The sequence below is a fragment of the Mytilus galloprovincialis genome, chromosome 10 (assembly GCF_965363235.1).
Source record: "Mytilus galloprovincialis chromosome 10, xbMytGall1.hap1.1, whole genome shotgun sequence".
Lineage (NCBI taxonomy): Eukaryota > Metazoa > Mollusca > Bivalvia > Mytilida > Mytilidae > Mytilus > Mytilus galloprovincialis.
This window is the reverse complement of record NC_134847.1, coordinates 79,913,276-79,931,627: the sequence shown is the minus strand read 5'-3', so window position 1 is coordinate 79,931,627 and position 18,352 is coordinate 79,913,276. Positions and strand designations below refer to the sequence as shown.

The window sequence follows — 18,352 nt, the reverse complement described above, 5'->3', positions numbered from 1 at the left end:
GGAAATATTACTGACAGAGGAATGGAAAATAAAACCTCTGTAATTTGAAATTCTTTCAAACTTAGCATCTTCAAATGTATCATTAGAATACAGGTTCAATTTACAGCCTCAATGAACGAATTAATGCATCTAGGTTTACTGTCCCATCTTAATTCTCGCCAAATACCCTTAATGTTTAACAGCAGTTTTCCAACAAGCACTCCTGCATTAAGTTGAGATCTTTTCCTTGCTTAAAATATGTATCACATTACAGAAATACATAAATTATTTTTTGTTTCTAACTACTTGTTGTGAAGGGCTCTACTTCCCCTTTTGCATTTATTAACAGCACAACTTAGGAACAAACTGTAAGAATTGGTCTGAAAAGGGTTGACTAAAACATTAATAAATAAAAATATAAAAGACACTAAATACTGGTCTTAGCCTACACACTGTCACTGAAAGCTGGCTCAAAATCCAATTTCAACAAATATGGAGACCATGTTTTCTTAGACTTAAATATCAATCAGTCCAACTCCAATAGATTTAATGTAAAAACTTCATAAGTAGTCTGAGAAAAGCATGACCTTGTGCAATGTAAAAATAAGTGTTATAATTGTATAGCACTATATATTGTAACTTGTTGTTCTAGGAATATATGCATAATTTCTCCTATAAAACAATGATTTTGCAGCAGCTGTTTTAAGCAGATTATAGCAAAATTTAGGGAGATAGTGATATAAAAAATCTTGCAGCATACATGTAGCTTGTTCTAGCTAAATATATAATACCAATCTTTGTTTAAAGCATTTGCTAGTTCTCGGTTGTAAGTGTATGCAAAAGTATGGATGACAAAATGTAAACTAATAGATTCTCAGGATTAATTGAATAAGTCTTTTGATATGTACATATTAATTCCAGCAAGCATTTTTGTATGCCTTTCTACATGTACTAAAGTCAACAATTTGTAAATGTTAACTTTTTCAGAATTTTTTCAATGACATCTTTGTTTTACATAGTAATTAAGTGCCTAAGAATACACTGTATGAGTATGAATTTATTCTAATGACAGGAACTGTTATACTGTATTCTATTTGAGTCAAATTCTATTGACCAGTATACTTCCATGTGTAATTCAAAATAAAGCCACGTCACTACCAAACTTTCAAAACATTGCACCAATGTTTCCTAATATTCTAGTTTGTTTTTTTTTAACTTTCGGGGTCCTAAACCTTATAAAGCTAAATTTTACCTCAAGCATCACTGACATTGATTGTCGAAATGTGCATCTGGTGCAGAAAATAAGGTACCTCTTATGTTATTACTACCACAGGGTTGATGCCTCTGCGGGTGGACTTATAGTCCCTGAGGGTCAGTAGCCAGTACTTCAGTACTGGCATGAAAATATGGATTTGGTGTTATAAAAATTTGCTGTTACAAAATTATGGAAATCATTTAAAATTAAGGAATGTATCTCCCTCATGCAAAGCTCTGATTCCTTCCCCGGCTTTGGCTATACTTTTTTTAATTTTTGGTTAATAGCTCTTCATCTTTTTAAGAAGCTTTAGATTTTCAAATATTTTGGCCTCCAGATCACTGAAGAGACATTGATTTTCGAAATGCGCATCTGGTGTAGAAAAATTGGTACTGTTATGTTATTTAAGTTATGTATACTTCCCTACTGATGATCTTTTTAAAATAAAGAAAATCCGAAAATCCTGATCTAGTTTTCTGCAAATGATTTATATTTTTTTTCAGTTACCAAAACCTAAGTTGTAAGTAATACCTGCAAGCTTCTATTGTCATCCTCAAGTTTCAGAAATTGTTTTTAGAAAAGGAAAGATTAAGAAAGGAAGAAAACACAGAATAAATCGGTTTCAATTGGTTTGTGATAATCAAGCTGTTTACAATTGTGATGAGGAAAATACACAAAATAATTCTCTTGAATGTCATGTTTACCTACCGATTTGTCTACCTGGAAAACAACTTTATAATTAATTATTTGTTTTAAGGATTTCAGTCAAATGTTTATTTCAAGGTTATTTAAGAGAATGTTGTGCTTTAAAACTAATAAAGAAGCAACAGTCCTAAAAATTAAGCCTATCTATGCAAACCATTGAATGTCTGGTGAAATCATTCATACATGTATATACAGAGGTGTATAAAATGCTGTAATTTTTGGAGGCAGTTATTTTGTTTTCCTCCCTGACCTATGACTGGTGACATTTTTATGATTGAATACAAAGATTTAAATGAAAAAATCATATAGAAAAAATTCTATAGTGCCTGTTAATCGAACCAGCAATCAGTTTGTTGAAAAATATGATTGAAATTTCTATCCTTTACGGAACCAATCAACGACAAAAACTTGAAATGTTGCCTATATGTTGGAATTAAAAGTGAATTATGTGATTAAATGGATCTATAACTACAGTTAAATGTTAAAGATAAGGTATTTTCAAATATATTTTCTATTCAAACCTTACCTGCTTTTAAGGTATACAGAAGTGTGTTGTAGTAAAAGAAAAGCACCAGTTCAAGGTGAAGTTGATGGTGAAAATTTTCCCAAAAAGCTTTAAAAGGGCTTGATAAGGGATTTGCTTACTTACTTACTGCCCTTGAACGCCATTGGCGATTAAGTGGATGATCAATTCAGAAATTTTTGACATATATATTGTACTTTCATCTTATCTAGTTTTCACTGAATTTACCCTTCATCAATAATAAGAAGAATAAGATGTGGTATGATTGCCATTAAGACAACTCTCCACAAGAGACCAAATGACATAGAATTTAACAACTATAGGCCACCCTTAGGCTTCAACAATAAGCAAAACCCATAACGCATAGTCAGCTTTTTAATTCTTCGTTTTAAGGTAGATAAAAAGGTTATTGTTCTAAAGTACATTTTCTTCAAACAAAATCTTATCTTATTAATATATATTAAATCAAACAAATGTCACTGACCATAACACTATTCAAGAGCTTTACTTTGTTCAATGAACTGATTTATGCTCTCAAAATTTAAAAGAGTCATGTGACCTTTTAAACTTATTTTAGAAATTATTGGTATAATCATTCTACATTGTTGTATGTTAATAGTAATCCAGAGATAGGGAATATTATAAATGATTTAAACTCCATTATAACCTAAGTTGAACCATTATTGACCTCTACAATTTTTAATATACTCTACAATTGATTTTGAAAATAAGTTTGGAAGTTTGCACAGCTATAAAGTACAAGCAAACTTTCTACATACATGAAGTTATGTGCATTATTCAGTCATTTTAATTCATCAACATAAACCAATTTGTATTACTAATCTATAGTGTGTGGAAACGGATTCACCATTACTGTTTAAAAGTACTTTAGAATTTTGATTGGGAAATAGTTCAAAAAATCTTTTTGTTTCAATTTCATATCCTTCTTAGGCCAAATGATACCCTACACCAGATGTATAATAGCAAAATATATAATTATATGAGAACTGACTTACCTGTTTGACCTTAGGAATAAGGAACATCAATATAGCACCAAGTATAGGAGGGGCACCTGCTGCATGGAAAGCTACTTTGTAACTACCCATACTGTCATACAGAGCACCTGTCAAATATTGTAATGTGAAGTTAATATAGCACCAAGTATAGGAGGGTCACCTGCTGCATGGAAAGCTACTTTATAACTAACCCATACTGTCATACAAAGCACCTGTCAAATATTGTAATGTGAAGTTAATATAGCACCAAGTATAGGAGGGTCACCTGCAGCATGGAAAGCTACTTTGTAACTACCCCATACTGTCATACAAAGCACCTGTCAAATATTGTCATAAATTGTTAATAAAGCATCTAGTATAGGAGGTCATTTCAGGAAGACATCTTCAACTTACAATAGTTGTATCCCCTGAATAAGTCGACCATTTACTTCGCTTATCTAAGAAACAGACTTTTAAATCACTAAAACTACAATGTAGGTTGACCAATGAACCAATGAAAATGAACTCTGCCAGACAGACATGTACATCTTAAAATCATTTTATATACCTAATAATGTTGACATTTAGCTTATAGAATGTGAGTAATAGGCCTAACATAAATATCAAATATTGTAACAAAATACCCCAAATAGAGCTTATTATAATTCTTTCTGGAAGATTTTTATTTGATATAGAGTTGAATTTTTTTGGGGGGGAAAAGCTATACATTGCCTGATAGTCATTACAGCTGTTGTTAATACATAGTATGTGTTCAAACTGTCAATCGATAAAATATTCATATGAGTAGGCGGTGCTTAGTCCAATAGTTATCTGCATCCCAAAAGCACTTTAATATTCCAGCAGAATGGATTCATAGTCTAATTATAAGACTAACATCGTTTTTTATTGAATAATTTTTTGGACAGGCAATAAAATATATTAGTGTTGGTGATGAAACTTAAGGTTTGTCGGGATGCTGGAAACAAGCATATAACTTTTTTTGGCCTAACACCAATAAAATTAAGTTACGTAACACCAAATTACCTGCTACTGGAGGTCCAATAGTAAAAGGTATAGCAAATATTCCCAGCAGAAATCCAATAGCTTGTGATGCTTGATACTGTCCAACAATATCAAAAGCTATGGGACCAATCAAACAAACAAATACTCCATCACTCAATCCTAGGACAAGACTTATAGCTATTAGACCACCAAAGCTTGATGAAAAAGGAATGCATGCTGTAGTCACACCCATCACCAAGAACGCTACCTGCTGCATTGTAACACGATTTACAAACTTCAAGTCTGCTACCTTGCCAAATACAAGGCGGCCAATGGCTGATGTAATCTGAGTACATGTGATCAAGAATGCTCCATTTTCACCTGGAAATAAATCTTTGGTATGTTTAACCTGCAATGAAAAAAAAACATTTTATGTACTAGAAATAAGAAGATGTGGTATGATTGCACAGATTTCTTCAAATAAACAAGATTAATTGTGAATTATTGTTCACTTGGGATACCACCGCTATACAATTCACTAAACAGGAGGTTAATAACCTAGGTAGTGGTGGTTGAAACATGGTATAGAAACCTCACATGAAGCTTGATACAATATATGGCAATAATACAAAAAAGATAAAATTATTTTGTATATAAACAGTTGATGAGCAATAGATATGAAAACCTATCATATAGACTATAGCATGCTCACATAAAGCTTAATTTGTTGTTCCTGTGAAAAATGTGAAAAAGATTTCATGGGACAGACAGACAGACAGACATATAAACTAGAGGCTCTAAAGAGCCTGTGTCGCTCACCTTGGTCTATGTGACTATTAAACAAAGGAAGCAGATGGATTCATGACAAAATTGTATTTTGGTGATGGAGATGTGTTTGTACATCTTACTTTACTGAACATTCTTGCTACTTACAATTATCTCTATCTATAATGAACTTGGCCCAGTAGTTTCAGTGGAAAATGTTAGTTAAAATTTACAAATTTTATGAAAATTGTTAAAAATTGACTACAAAGGACAATAACTCCTTAGGGGTCAATTGACCATTTCCGTCATGTTGACTTATTTGTAAATCTTACTTTGCTTAACATTATTGATGTTTACAGTTTATCTCTATCTATAATAATATTCAAGATAACAACCAAAAACAGCAAAATTTCCTTAAAATTACCAATTCAGGGGCAGCAACCCAACAACAGGTTGTCAGATTCATCTGAAAATTTCAGGGCAGATAGATCTTGACCTGATAAACAATTTAACCCCACGTCAGATTTGCTCTAAAGGCTGCGGTTTCAGAGTTATAAGCCAAAAACTGCATTTTACCCCTATGTTCTATTTTTAGCCATGGCGGCCATCTTGGTTGGTTGGCCAGGTCACGGGACACAATTTTTAAACTAGATACCCCAATGATGATTGTGGCCAAGTTTGGTTTAATTTGGCCCAGTAGTTTCAGAGGAGAGGATTTTTGTAAAAGATAACTAAGATTTACGAAAAATGGTTAAAAATTGACTATAAAGGGCAATAACTCCTAAAGAAATCAACATACCATTTTGGTTTTGTTGACTTATTTGTAGATCTTACTTTGCTGAACATTTTTGCTGTTTACAGTTTATCTCTATCTATAATAATATTCAAGATAATAACCAAAAACAGCAAAATGTCCTTAAAATTACCAATTCAGGGGCAGCAACCTATCAACGGGTTGTTCAATTCATCTCAAAATTTCAGGGCAGATAGATCTTGACCTGATAAACAATTTTACCATTGTCAGATCTGCTCTAAATACTTTGGTTTTTGAGTGATAAGCCAAAAACTGCATTTTACCCCTATGTTCTATTTTTAGCCATGGCGGCCATCTTGGTTGGTTGGCCAGGTCACCGGACACAATTTTTTAACAAGATACCCCAATGATGATTGTGGTCAAGTTTGGTTTAATTTGGCCCAGTAGTTTCAGAGGAGAAGATTTTTGTAAAAGATGACTAAGATTTACGAAAAATGGTTAAAAATTGACTATTAAGGGCAATAACTCCTAAAGGGGTCAACAGACCATTTTGGTCCTGTTGACTTATTTGTAGATCTTACTTTACTGAACATTTTTGCTGTTTACAGTTTATCTCTATCTATGATAATATTCAAGATAATAACCAAAAACAGCAAAATTTCCTTAAAATTATCAATTCAGGTGCAGCAACCTATCAACGGGTTGTCTGATTCATCTCAAAATTTCAGGGCAGATAGATCTTGACCTGATTAACAATTTTACCCCATGTCAGATTTGCTCTAAATGCTTTGGTTTTTGAGTTATAATCCAAAAACTGCATTTTACCCCTATGTTCTATTTTTAGCCATGCGGCCATCTTGGTTGGTTGGCCGGGTCACCGGACACAATTTTTAAACTAGATACCCTAATAATGATTGTGGCCAAGTTTGGTAAAAATTGGCCCAGTAGTTTCAGAGGAGAAGATTTTTGTAAAAGCTAACGACGGACGACGACGACGACGACGACGGACGACGGACGACGGACGCCGGACGCCAAGTGATGAGAAAAGCTCACTTGGCCCTTCGGGCCAGGTGAGCTAAAAATCTAATCAGGGTTACAAATATATGTACATTATACTTATATACATCTTAACAGAACAAGAAAATCAAGATTGGTCAACTATAAACAAGTTTTCTGTTTAAACAAGTTTTCTGTTTAGACAAATTTTCATTTTGCAAAGATTTTCCAATTTTTTAAATACATAAAAAAAAAAAAGCTTTTGTACTTAGTTGATCATGCTTCTCAATTTTATGATTAAAACATGTTGGATAGAGAAAGTCAGTTTAGAACTTGATATGTTTATGTATTATTACTCTGATAAAAAGTAACTGACTTGTATTACACCATTATGTCATATAGTTCAGGGCCATGGCATACATACATTTGTAACATGTTTAATATGGTTAGTTAGATTTCCAGTAATGAACTTATAATTCAAAATCATCTTTCTCAACAACAAAAATTTACTTCAGTTTAGAAAAAAATGCCAGAAGTTTGTTATTTTCACAATATTATTGCTGAAATCCTCAAACAGGTCTTTTTTTTTAAATTTACATTTGAACTTTGCTGTAAATGGTACAAAAGTATACATTTTATAATTTACACCAAATAATATATTTCTTATAAATAGGTCATCACAGTAGACAACAGTAGAATATTTTTCATCTTATCTGGAAATTTAAAGTGATTATTCACTATAATGGTCAGTGACCTTTCAAGTGAGTGATACATTTGTTTAACAGCCAATATCATCAATATTTACATCTAAATCTAGGTTACTAGTGTGAAAGGTAGTGCAATCATGTCCTGTACAAAAGCTGGTCCACATGTACAACAACATGATGAATGCATGGTCTTTCAAAAGTATGTTAAATACATGTATGTCAACGTTACCAAAATATATTAAATCCTTGAAATAAATAAGGAACATAAATAGGTGTGACTATAATCAGATATATGTCTGATGTCGTCCTTCAAAAATCCTTTATTGTTATAAGTTATAATTACTTGATAAAAAATATGTCTTTGAAATTTCTTTGTGTTCTTAAGGTGGTACCAAACACCTTGACTAAAACCTAATTTAGCTCGTATAATTTTTAGAAAATTTTGACAAAATATTTACTTTGACCCTTTTACAAAAAATTTTTAAAATTTTAAAAAACTTGAACCACACACTTTATCGGAAAAAATTCATTAGATAAATAGCAGTTTGACAAACACTAATTTTGATCAGTCAGTAATATTTCCTTATCAATATAATGTGATTAAAATGTTCAGCTGATTTTACAGAGTTATCTCCCTGTAGTGTTATGTACCACCTTAAGAGTAAATAACTGACTATGATAGGGTTACATTTTTGCGTCTGTCCCAAGTCAGGAGCCTCTGGCCTTTGTTAGTCTTGTATTATTTTAATTTTAGTTTCTTGTGTACAATTTGGAAATTAGTATAGCGTTCATTATCACTGAACTAGTATATATTTGTTTAGGGGCCAGCTGAAGGACGCCTCCGGGTGCGGGAATTTCTCGCTACATTGAAGACCTATTGGTGACCTTCTGCTGTTGTGTTTTTTTTTTATGGTAGGGTTGTTGTCTCTTTGACACATTCCCCATTTCCATTCTCAATTTTATTACAGTATACTTACCAGATGAACGAAAGGGACAAAGTAACCAAAGAGAGATAGTCCTAGGGATACTGCCCAAATCACATAAGCCTTGTTCTTAAATATCTTCGTGTTCAGAAATGTTTTGGCAAAGGCACAACAATCATTGACATGTTCAACTACACTCTCTTTAGAAAGTGTCAGAGCGGCCAGATTAGACTGTTTCGGTATTAATGGCTTCCACGTCAATGTACAGAACACCAGAATCAAATACATACCAGCTAACACAATGAATGTATATTTGACTTGTATGCCTTTCAATAAATATGGCAGCGCAATTGATAAAATAATGGAGAATAATGAGCTTCCAAACGCTACAATCCCATTAACAAGTCCCATATGCTTGTCAAAATAATGACCTAGGATTGTTAGTGATGGTGAATAAATTAGTCCTGCTCCTATTCCTAGGAAAACACCAAATGTTAAATAAAGTAGTTCTAATTCTGTAACAAAAGCACTTGACACCAATCCAACGAGGCCAAATAATGTTCCAACAAATGCAGTTTGTCTGATTCCTACTCGGTCACTTAGAATACTGGATACAATACTCATAAGGAAGGTTAGACCAGTTGATACTGAACCAACAAATGCTGCAAACAAAAGGAATAAAAATTTGAAAATTACATTAAAATCTCATTCTTTCGGATTTATAAACATTTTCATGACTCACATATAGCACATGCATTACATATTTAAAATAGTCATATGCAAATAATACTGGTACTAATTAAGATTAATTATTGCAGCATTAAAATTTTGCTGTTAATAGAGTTGCAGCATGTTCACAATATGTACATGTATACAGTAAAATTTACTATACATGCAGTTTTTTATGATTCTATTATATATGGCTTTTCTTGGTAAAATTTCATGAACATCCTAACTGGTTTTCTCTCTCAACTTACAATGTACAAGTCTTAAGATTTGTATGAAGAACGCAACGAATATGCTACAAGTTCTTACTCTGGTTGTATCTGGTTTGTTCTTAATTTTAACTAACAATTTCATTTACATAATATGCTAATAATTATCAAAGAATATTTGTAAGCCAATGTTGTTTCAAATATCTGCATGGTGAAAACACTGTCATGAGTAAACTACTTTTTAATACGTTAATTTTTTGTATTTTATTGTTTTATATATTATTTTCGTTCATTTGCCTTTCTTTCCTTTTTTTCTTTTAGGAAAACAATCATGTATATAAATTATATGTAAAGTAGTATTCACTTCTATGTTTCAACCTCAACAGTACACGATTAAATAATAATAATTCATTCATATTGATTAAATGCTGCATCAGCCCAAATGGCCAATGTCCATGTATGAGAAAAGTTATACCGAAATGGTATAATTCAAGTGGGCTAATTGACCAATCACACTTGTTGAATATTATTTTCACCTACAAATCCAAATACTAGTATCTATTTCAAATGACCAGATTTCTAATCATTTAAGTAAACATATGATAGTTAAATATGTTTACTATCAAAATTGAAATCTGATTTTGACACTATGTATATAGATAATATAGCTTCTTCAGTTCTGTTTATATAGGTAAATATATATGACATTGGATGACTTAACAAATGGACAAATGATTATACACTATCAGATAATACTGGTTGGTAAAAGTTAACCTTATTGTCATATCTATCACTGTAAATGAGAACTGGTCACAACTATGTGTCTTCATTCATGTCAGCACCAAAATATTTTCTGACTTCTACTAGTCCAATATTCCTACATTTTTCTTATAATTTTGTTGAAAACGAAGTTTTACAAAAACTTTCTACTCCGCAATTGTTTTGAATTGTCTGAAGCATTGGACTAGTGGTAACGGTGCAGACTGCCATACAGAACTTTAAACATAGCAAAAATGAACATTTAAAACACAACAACTGAAATCCATACTCTATTCCTGATAGATAGGCTACCTTATATGACCAATCTGATTTAAGACAATAGTAGACAATATGAGTTATTCTTCATCATGAATAATCATCAGATCACAACATACATCAGATATAAATTTGTGACAATGAAAGTTCTAAATGGCCTTGACTAGCTATAAAACCTTTGCACAGTCCACTTGGCAATAAATTTGCTCCAATAATCGAAGCTGCAAGCATGTTGTACAGTTGTTCCACTGTCCTTGGTTAGGGGAGAGTTGGGTCCTGCTGGCATGTTTGCCCCCCCCCCCCCTACATTCTGTATCTGTGTGCCTGTGCCAGGTCAGGAGCCTGTAATTTAGTGGTTGTCGTTTGTTCATGTGTTGCATATTTGTTTTTCATTCAATTTATGTACAAAAGTAAGGCTGTTAATTTTCTCGTTTGAATTGTTTTACATTGTCATTTTGGGCCTTTTATAGCTGACTATGCAGTAGGGGGCTTTGCTCATTGTTGAAGGTCATACGATGACCTATTGTTGTCAATGTCTGTGTCACTTTGGTCTTGTGGAGAGTTGTCTCAATAGCAATCATACCACATCTTCTTTTTTAATATGACAGGGTTAATAGTTTTCCTATTCCTCCGTCGGTTACATTTTGTTGATACTTACAAGTTTTTAATGATATCTCAGAATCTCCAGCAGCATATTCGTCCAGGAGGAAGGTATACAATATACCAAATGTATTCATTATACTAAACACTGTTCCGTTACACAACATTGATGTAAAACACACCACCCATCCCCATCCTCCATCAGGGGGAGTGAACTCTTTACTAACTGTCCTACTCAAACCATTCTCGGCATCACTTTTGAGGGCCTGTTTCTGTTCCACATCAGAACTAAACGAAAGTTTACTCCTCCTTTCCATGGTAAAATGTGTCTATAAAATTACAATTTATGTGAGTAAATCTGCATGTACTCAGATATTCTTTAAATGTACATTTAACATTGATTATAAGTGTAAAAAATCTGCATAAACTCAGACAGACATCATTCTATTTTTGTACATCAAACAAACCTCATTACAGTGTTATCTTTTCGTTGATAAACTGTTATGAATAAATATATCAACTTGCTATCTTATATATGCCTTTTACCTGATGACTTTAGTGGTGCTCAAATTATAAATTCATTAAGGGGGTTCGCGGGTCTAAATCATTTATGTAGGATTTCTCTATATTTTTCTATAAATGAACTTTATCTTATAGTAAATAGAAAATTAAAATAAAAAAGTGGGGTCACCGTTCATTTGCGCTCACAATCTGCCTTCGAAAGAAGCATACATTTTTGTAAAGGTGGTTGAAGTAATAGGAGAAATATAGGTAATATCGAAATAAAAAAAGAAATTTATTACAGAAATCGCTCAAATTTTACAATAATTTAGTTTAAGTACAGCTTATATGGAAATTATATTAAAAAATATATGTCACCGATGAGTTAAAAAAGATATTTCAATTCTAAAGCCAAAAAGGGCATTTTTCCACCAAAGGGAGATAATTTGGAACTTTTTCAATGATGTACACATTTTAAATGTCATCTGGGGCCAACTCGAATTGATTGTTTTGAATGATTTTTGTACCATATGATAAAGTAACAACTACAAAAGGTAATAAATAAAATTTGTAGTGAAAAACAAATGTTTATTTTTTTCTAAAATTTTTATACCCTCGAGCCTCCTTAAGAGCAAATGAATAGTAAATGAACTACATTTTTGTACTTTTAAAATCATTTTAACACTGTTTGCCTTTCAATAGGTCTTACTATGGAAAACTACACTAACTTTCTCTATTTGTCAAAGATCAATCTTTCCAATGCCAGCTAGCTAGGCTGCAATATTATGAAATTAGATTCCTATAGGAAGAGACCCCTCGTAAATAATAAATAGTACTTTAAGGGAAACAGTAACCTGACACAGGGCAGAGACTAATGTCATGGGATGATGAACAGTGATGCTCATTGTTGAAGGTCGTAAGGTGACCTATAGACTATAGTTGTTAGTTTGTGTGTCCTTTGGTCTCTTGTGGAGAGTTATCTCATTGGCATTCATACCACATCTTTTTTTTTTATAGACAGAACAATAAACAGAAGAACAGACATGAAAACAAAACAGTTTGCCTACTATCCTAGGCAGGGCAAGCAAAAATTCATTATGTATTTCAAATATATGTAACAACTACATACATGACATATATAGCTACCTATTTAGAATATTAGGTAAAGTGATTTTTCTTTTTTAAATTTAAAAGTAATCATGATTATTCTGTTTAAACATAGAGTGGGGCGCAAATAATCACCGGGGACACAATTTCGCCATTTTATGGTTTTGAGGTGTAAAAACTTCAAAGGATGGCTGAAATGGAAGAAATATGCCGGAAAATTTAATTTTTTTAACAAATATGATTATTTTTTAAATTGAGACAAATTTTTCGGCACTTACTGAAAAGGACCGAAAAACGGACAACGATTTTAGGCCAATTTCCTGAATGAGAAACACGATTTCAAAGACGAATTTCTTAGTAATTCTTTGACTGATTGCCCTAAATTTCAGTTCTTTAAAATGTCTTTTGAAATGCCTTTGAAAAGTCTGCTATTTATCTTTAATAGAATTGGTTTGATAAATATTGTTTAAAGTTGCAGTAATTTGGTTTTAGATAGATGTGTAAAAATGGTGAATATGTGTACATGTCCCCCTCTGACAAAACATCAGGAAATTTCAAGCATCCGGCCTGTTATCTAACTTTTCAGATGATTTTTTTTTCAAATAAACACGTTTTCAAGCTAAAAGTTATGGCATTTGGAGTTATCTCCATATAGAAATATCAGTATACATCAAAAAACATAAAGACCTGAACATAAACTGCAGAAAACATGGAAAGATATGGCGAAAATAAGCACCCCAATCTAACTTAAAATTAACAGAAAGCAGAAATTTTACTGAAGTCCACTGATGCTTCCCCAAACTTAAAGGCATTTTAAAGATAGAAATCAGAAACAATTTTTATTCATATGCATGGCAAGACTACGTTTTGATGCACACCATGGCATAACAAATTTGAAACAAGCAAATACAAATAACCAAGACACTAACTATCCCATAAGGAATCAAAATATTACAACGAAACTGTTTGCAGTTGGCCTAGATAATTCGAATAGCCTGTATGTTATTCCCCCAGGACCCCTCCCTCCCCCTGGATCCTCCTATGAGTGTATATATATATATATGCGAAAGCAAATTTACAGATCTAACATTGTTGGGTTGATGTTTAGACGAGTTGTATATACATTATGTACACAGCCATGTATCACCATCATTGATGGCGATCCGATGGATACATCTGTTGTAGAGTTGTCACTGACTCAGACGTACTTATAAATATAATTATTTTCTGTGACTGTATATTACATTAATTTGTAGGATCCTTTACTATAGATAATTTAGCTGATCTGTAACAATAACATCTTCATGCCTTATATATCATGTACTGTAGTACGCCGCTAGATTAAAACTGACGAGGAAAGGTAACACACGGCCAGCGAAAGCTCTTTTTTTGAGAGCCCAGGTGGTTGTGTGGTCTAGCGGGACGGCTGCAGTGCAGGCAATTTGGTGTCACGATATCACAGTAGCATGAGTTCGAATCACGGCGAGGGAAGAACAATCTAACATTGTTGGGTTGATGTTTAGACGAGTTGTATATACATTATGTACACAGCCATGTATCACCATCATTGATGGCGATCCGATGGATATATCAATTGAAGAGTTAATTGTCACTGACTCAGACGTACTTATAAATATAATTATTTTCTGTGACTGTATATTACATTAATTTGTAGGATCCTTTACTATAGATAATTTAGCTGATCTGTAACAATAACATCTTCATGCCTTATATATCATGTACTGTAGTACGCCGCTAGATTAAAACTGATGAGGAAAGGTAACACACGGCCAGCAAAAGCTCTTTTTTTGAGAGCCCAGGTGGTTGTGTGGTCTAGCGGGACGGCTGCAGTACAGGTGATTTGGTGTCACGATATCACAGTAGCATGGGTTCGAATCCCGGCAAGGGAAGAACCAAAAATTTGCAAAAGCAAATTTACAGATCTAACATTGTTGGGTTGATGTTTAGACGAGTTATATATATATATATATATGATGTTTAGACGAGTTATATATATATATATGATGTTTAGACGAGTTATATATATATATATATATATATATATGTTCCCAGGGAGGAGAAACAATAAAACAATAATGAAATAAATCATTAATCCGTAATATTCATGTATAAATAATATTGGTCCTTGTTCCAAGCACTCTTAACCATACACTAATGTCAGTAGAATTCTATAGGGTGCATGTTTATACACTAATGTCAGTAGAATTCTATAGGGTGCATGTTTAGTTATCATAAATTAATAACACTGCAAAAAACAGTATAGTCAATTTACAATATAATTATGATACACATAAACTTGAAGAGGAATAAAGTGACCATAAAACCACACATATATATAATACCACTTCAATGTTGTCCCCTTTTTGTCTGAAGATTAAATTTCTTTATACAATTTTTACTTTATAATGCATGAAAAAACATATATAAGGACAATCAAATGCAAAAATTTCACAAATTTATCCATTAACAATTAGAAAAGATAGAAGGCAATCTATAAATTATAAACTCCATTGTAAACCAAACATAAATAAATGGTGAATGTGTCCATGGATCACAGATAATAGCCCTGCTTACAGATTGAAATTATACAGGGACTTATATCAAGAACAATAAAAGTGACTGCTTCAATATTCAAACCAGATTCGTATTTTGTGGTAATGAGCATTATGTATAACATTCATAACATTTGGTTGAGGCATTAACTAAAGTTAGAGAACTGAAATGAAAAATTCAGTAATTTTTCTATTACTGAATTTTTCTATTTGTGAAGAGACATATACCGGTACATGTAACTCTAGAAAGGACCACCCAAATTCAAACTTGATCTGTTTTTTTTTTTATGGTAATAAGCATTGTTTGAAAACTTTTGGTTAAGGCAAACTTAAGAAAATATCCATGTATAAATCATTTTACTCGATGTTAGTTCTTATTACTCACCTATTTCTTAAAGGAAGTTCTTAGTTTAAGCTGTATATAACTGCATACAATATCTACCTTACATGTTCCTGAAACAGGAATAATATCATCAGATACACATGCACTAATTACACATTAATCAGTATTGCAAACACTAATATTATATATAATTAATATTGACAGACCTTAATCTCATTAGTGAACTGTCTAGAAACTAAATGTATGTGTAACAACCATGGAAGTGTTATGGACATGGGTCACTAGATAAACTACATGTATTGTAGCAGTCTGTTTATACGGATGAAAATATACTTTTTACATGAACATGCATCTATTCTCACCTTTACCTTCACACAGGATCAAATATCATTTCAGCAATTTTTATAATTTATGATTTCACAAGTGAAATATTCTTTATATACCAAATTCTTTACTTTGCAACCAAACATTTAATGGTGGAAGGATGGCACCATGCACATGTGAAATCCTAAAATTATTGAGGTAAAAAAAGTTGAAAATTTTCTACAAAAACTTGACTTAAAAGATACCTATACCATTTCAGGCTAATATATTGCATGTATTAATAGTATTTGAAGTGCAATTTTTTTTATGTTTTCAAAAATAATGATTAGCAATAAATAAATGTTATATATAAATATAACGAGCCTGTGTCGCTCACCCAGGTCTATGTGCATATTAATCAAAGGACACAGATGGATTCATGACAAAAATGTGTTTTGATGTTGGTGATGTGTTTGTAGATCTAACTTAACTGAACATTCTTGCTGCTTACAATTATATCTATCTATAATGAACTAGGCCCAGAAGTGACAGTGGAAAATATTTTGTAAAAATTTACAAAAATTTACAAATTTTTTGAAAATTGTTAAAAATTGACTAGAAAGGTCAATAACTCGTTAAGGGGTCAATAAACCATTTTGGTCATGTTGACTTATTTGTAGGTCTTACTTTGCTATACATTATTGCTGTTTACAGTTTATCTTTATCTTTAATAATATTCAAGATAATAACCAAAAGCTGCAAAATTTTCTTAAAATTACCATTTCAGGGCCAGCAACCAATTTAAAAGTTTCCTGATTGGTCTGAAAATTCCAGGGCAGATAAATCTTGACCTAATGAACAATTCTAACTCATGTCAGATTTGCTCAAAATGCTTTGGTTTCAGAGATATGAGCCAAAAACTGCATTTTACCCTTGGTACTATTTTTAGCTATGTGGGCCATCTTGGTTCACGGGCGTGGTCATCGGACACATTTTTAAACTAAATGCCCTAATGATGATTGCAGACAAGTTTGTTTCAATTTGTGTTAGTAGTTTTAGAGAAGATTTTTGTAAAAAAGATTACAAAAAATTGTTAAAAATTGTTAAAAATTTACTATAAAGGGCAATAACTCCTTAAGGGGTCAACTGACCATTTTGGTCATGTTTGACTCATTTGTAGATCTTACCTTGCTGAACATTATTGCTGTTTACAGTTTATCTCTATCTATAATTATATTCAAGATAAATACCAACTAGAGGCTCTAAAGAGCCTGTGTCGCTCACCTTGGTCTCTGTGAATATTAAACATAGCAAAAGATGGATTCATGACAAAATTGTGTTATGGTGATGGTGATGTGTTTGTAGATCTTACTTTACTAAACATTCTTGCTGCTTACAATTATCTCTATCTATAATGAACTTGGCCCAGTAGTTTCAGTGGAAAATGTGAGTGAAAATTTACAAATTTTATGAAAATTGTTAAAAATTGACTATAAAGGGCAATTACTCCTTAGGGGGTCAAATGACCATTTTGGTTTGGTTTTTGAGTTATAAGCCAAAAACTGCATTTTACCCCTATGTTCTATTTTTAGCCGTGGTGGCCATCTTGGTTGGATGGCTGGGTCACCGGACACATTTTTTAAACAAGATACCCCAAAGATGATTGTGGCCAAGTTTGGATTAATTTGGCCCAGGAGTTTCAGAGGAGAAGATTTTTGTAAAAGATTACTACTAAGATTTACGAAAAATGGTTAAAAATTGACTATAAATGGCAATAACTCATAAAGAGGTCAACTGACCATTTCGGTCATGTTGACTTATTTGTAAATCTTACTTTGCTGAACATTATTGCTGTTTACAGTTTATCTCTATCTATAATAATATTCAAGATAATAACCAAAAACAGTAAAATTTCCTTAAAATTAACAATTTAGGGGCAGCAACCCAACAACGGGTTGTCCGATTCATCTGAAAATTTCAGGGCAGATAGATCTTGACCTGATTAACATTTTACCCAATGTCAGATTTTCTCTAAATGTTTTGGTTTTTGAGTTATAAGCCAAAAACTGCATTTTATCCCTATGTTCTATTTTTAGCCGTGGCGGCCATCTTGGTTGGTTGACCGGGTCAAGCCACACATTTTTTAAACAAGATACCCCAAAGATGATTGTGGCCAAGTTTGGATTATTTGGCCCTGTAGTTTCAGAGAAGATTTTTGTAAAAGATTACTTAGATTTATGAAAAATGGTTAAAAATTTACTATAAAGGGCAATAACTCCTAAAGGGGTCAACTGACCATTTCGGTCATGTTGACTTTTTTGTAAATATTACTTTGTTGAACATTATTGCTG

General features: G+C 32.4%; 1 protein-coding gene across 2 annotated transcripts in view; it reads right to left on the bottom strand.

Moving 5' to 3' along the window:
* The window catches only part of LOC143048515 (monocarboxylate transporter 10-like), a 34,714-nt gene that overhangs the window by 7,847 nt on the left and 8,515 nt on the right, over positions 1-18,352 (bottom strand). For both annotated transcript variants that reach the window (XM_076222214.1, XM_076222215.1), the window contains exons 3-7: positions 15,741-15,808; positions 11,233-11,503; positions 8,659-9,266; positions 4,502-4,868; positions 3,479-3,585 (exon numbers count right to left, since the gene is read on the bottom strand). In XM_076222214.1, coding sequence (XP_076078329.1) covers positions 3,479-3,585; positions 4,502-4,868; positions 8,659-9,266; positions 11,233-11,491 — 1,341 coding nt within the window. In that variant the 5' untranslated portion in view covers positions 11,492-11,503; positions 15,741-15,808. The remainder of the gene's footprint in view (positions 1-3,478; positions 3,586-4,501; positions 4,869-8,658; positions 9,267-11,232; positions 11,504-15,740; positions 15,809-18,352) is intronic.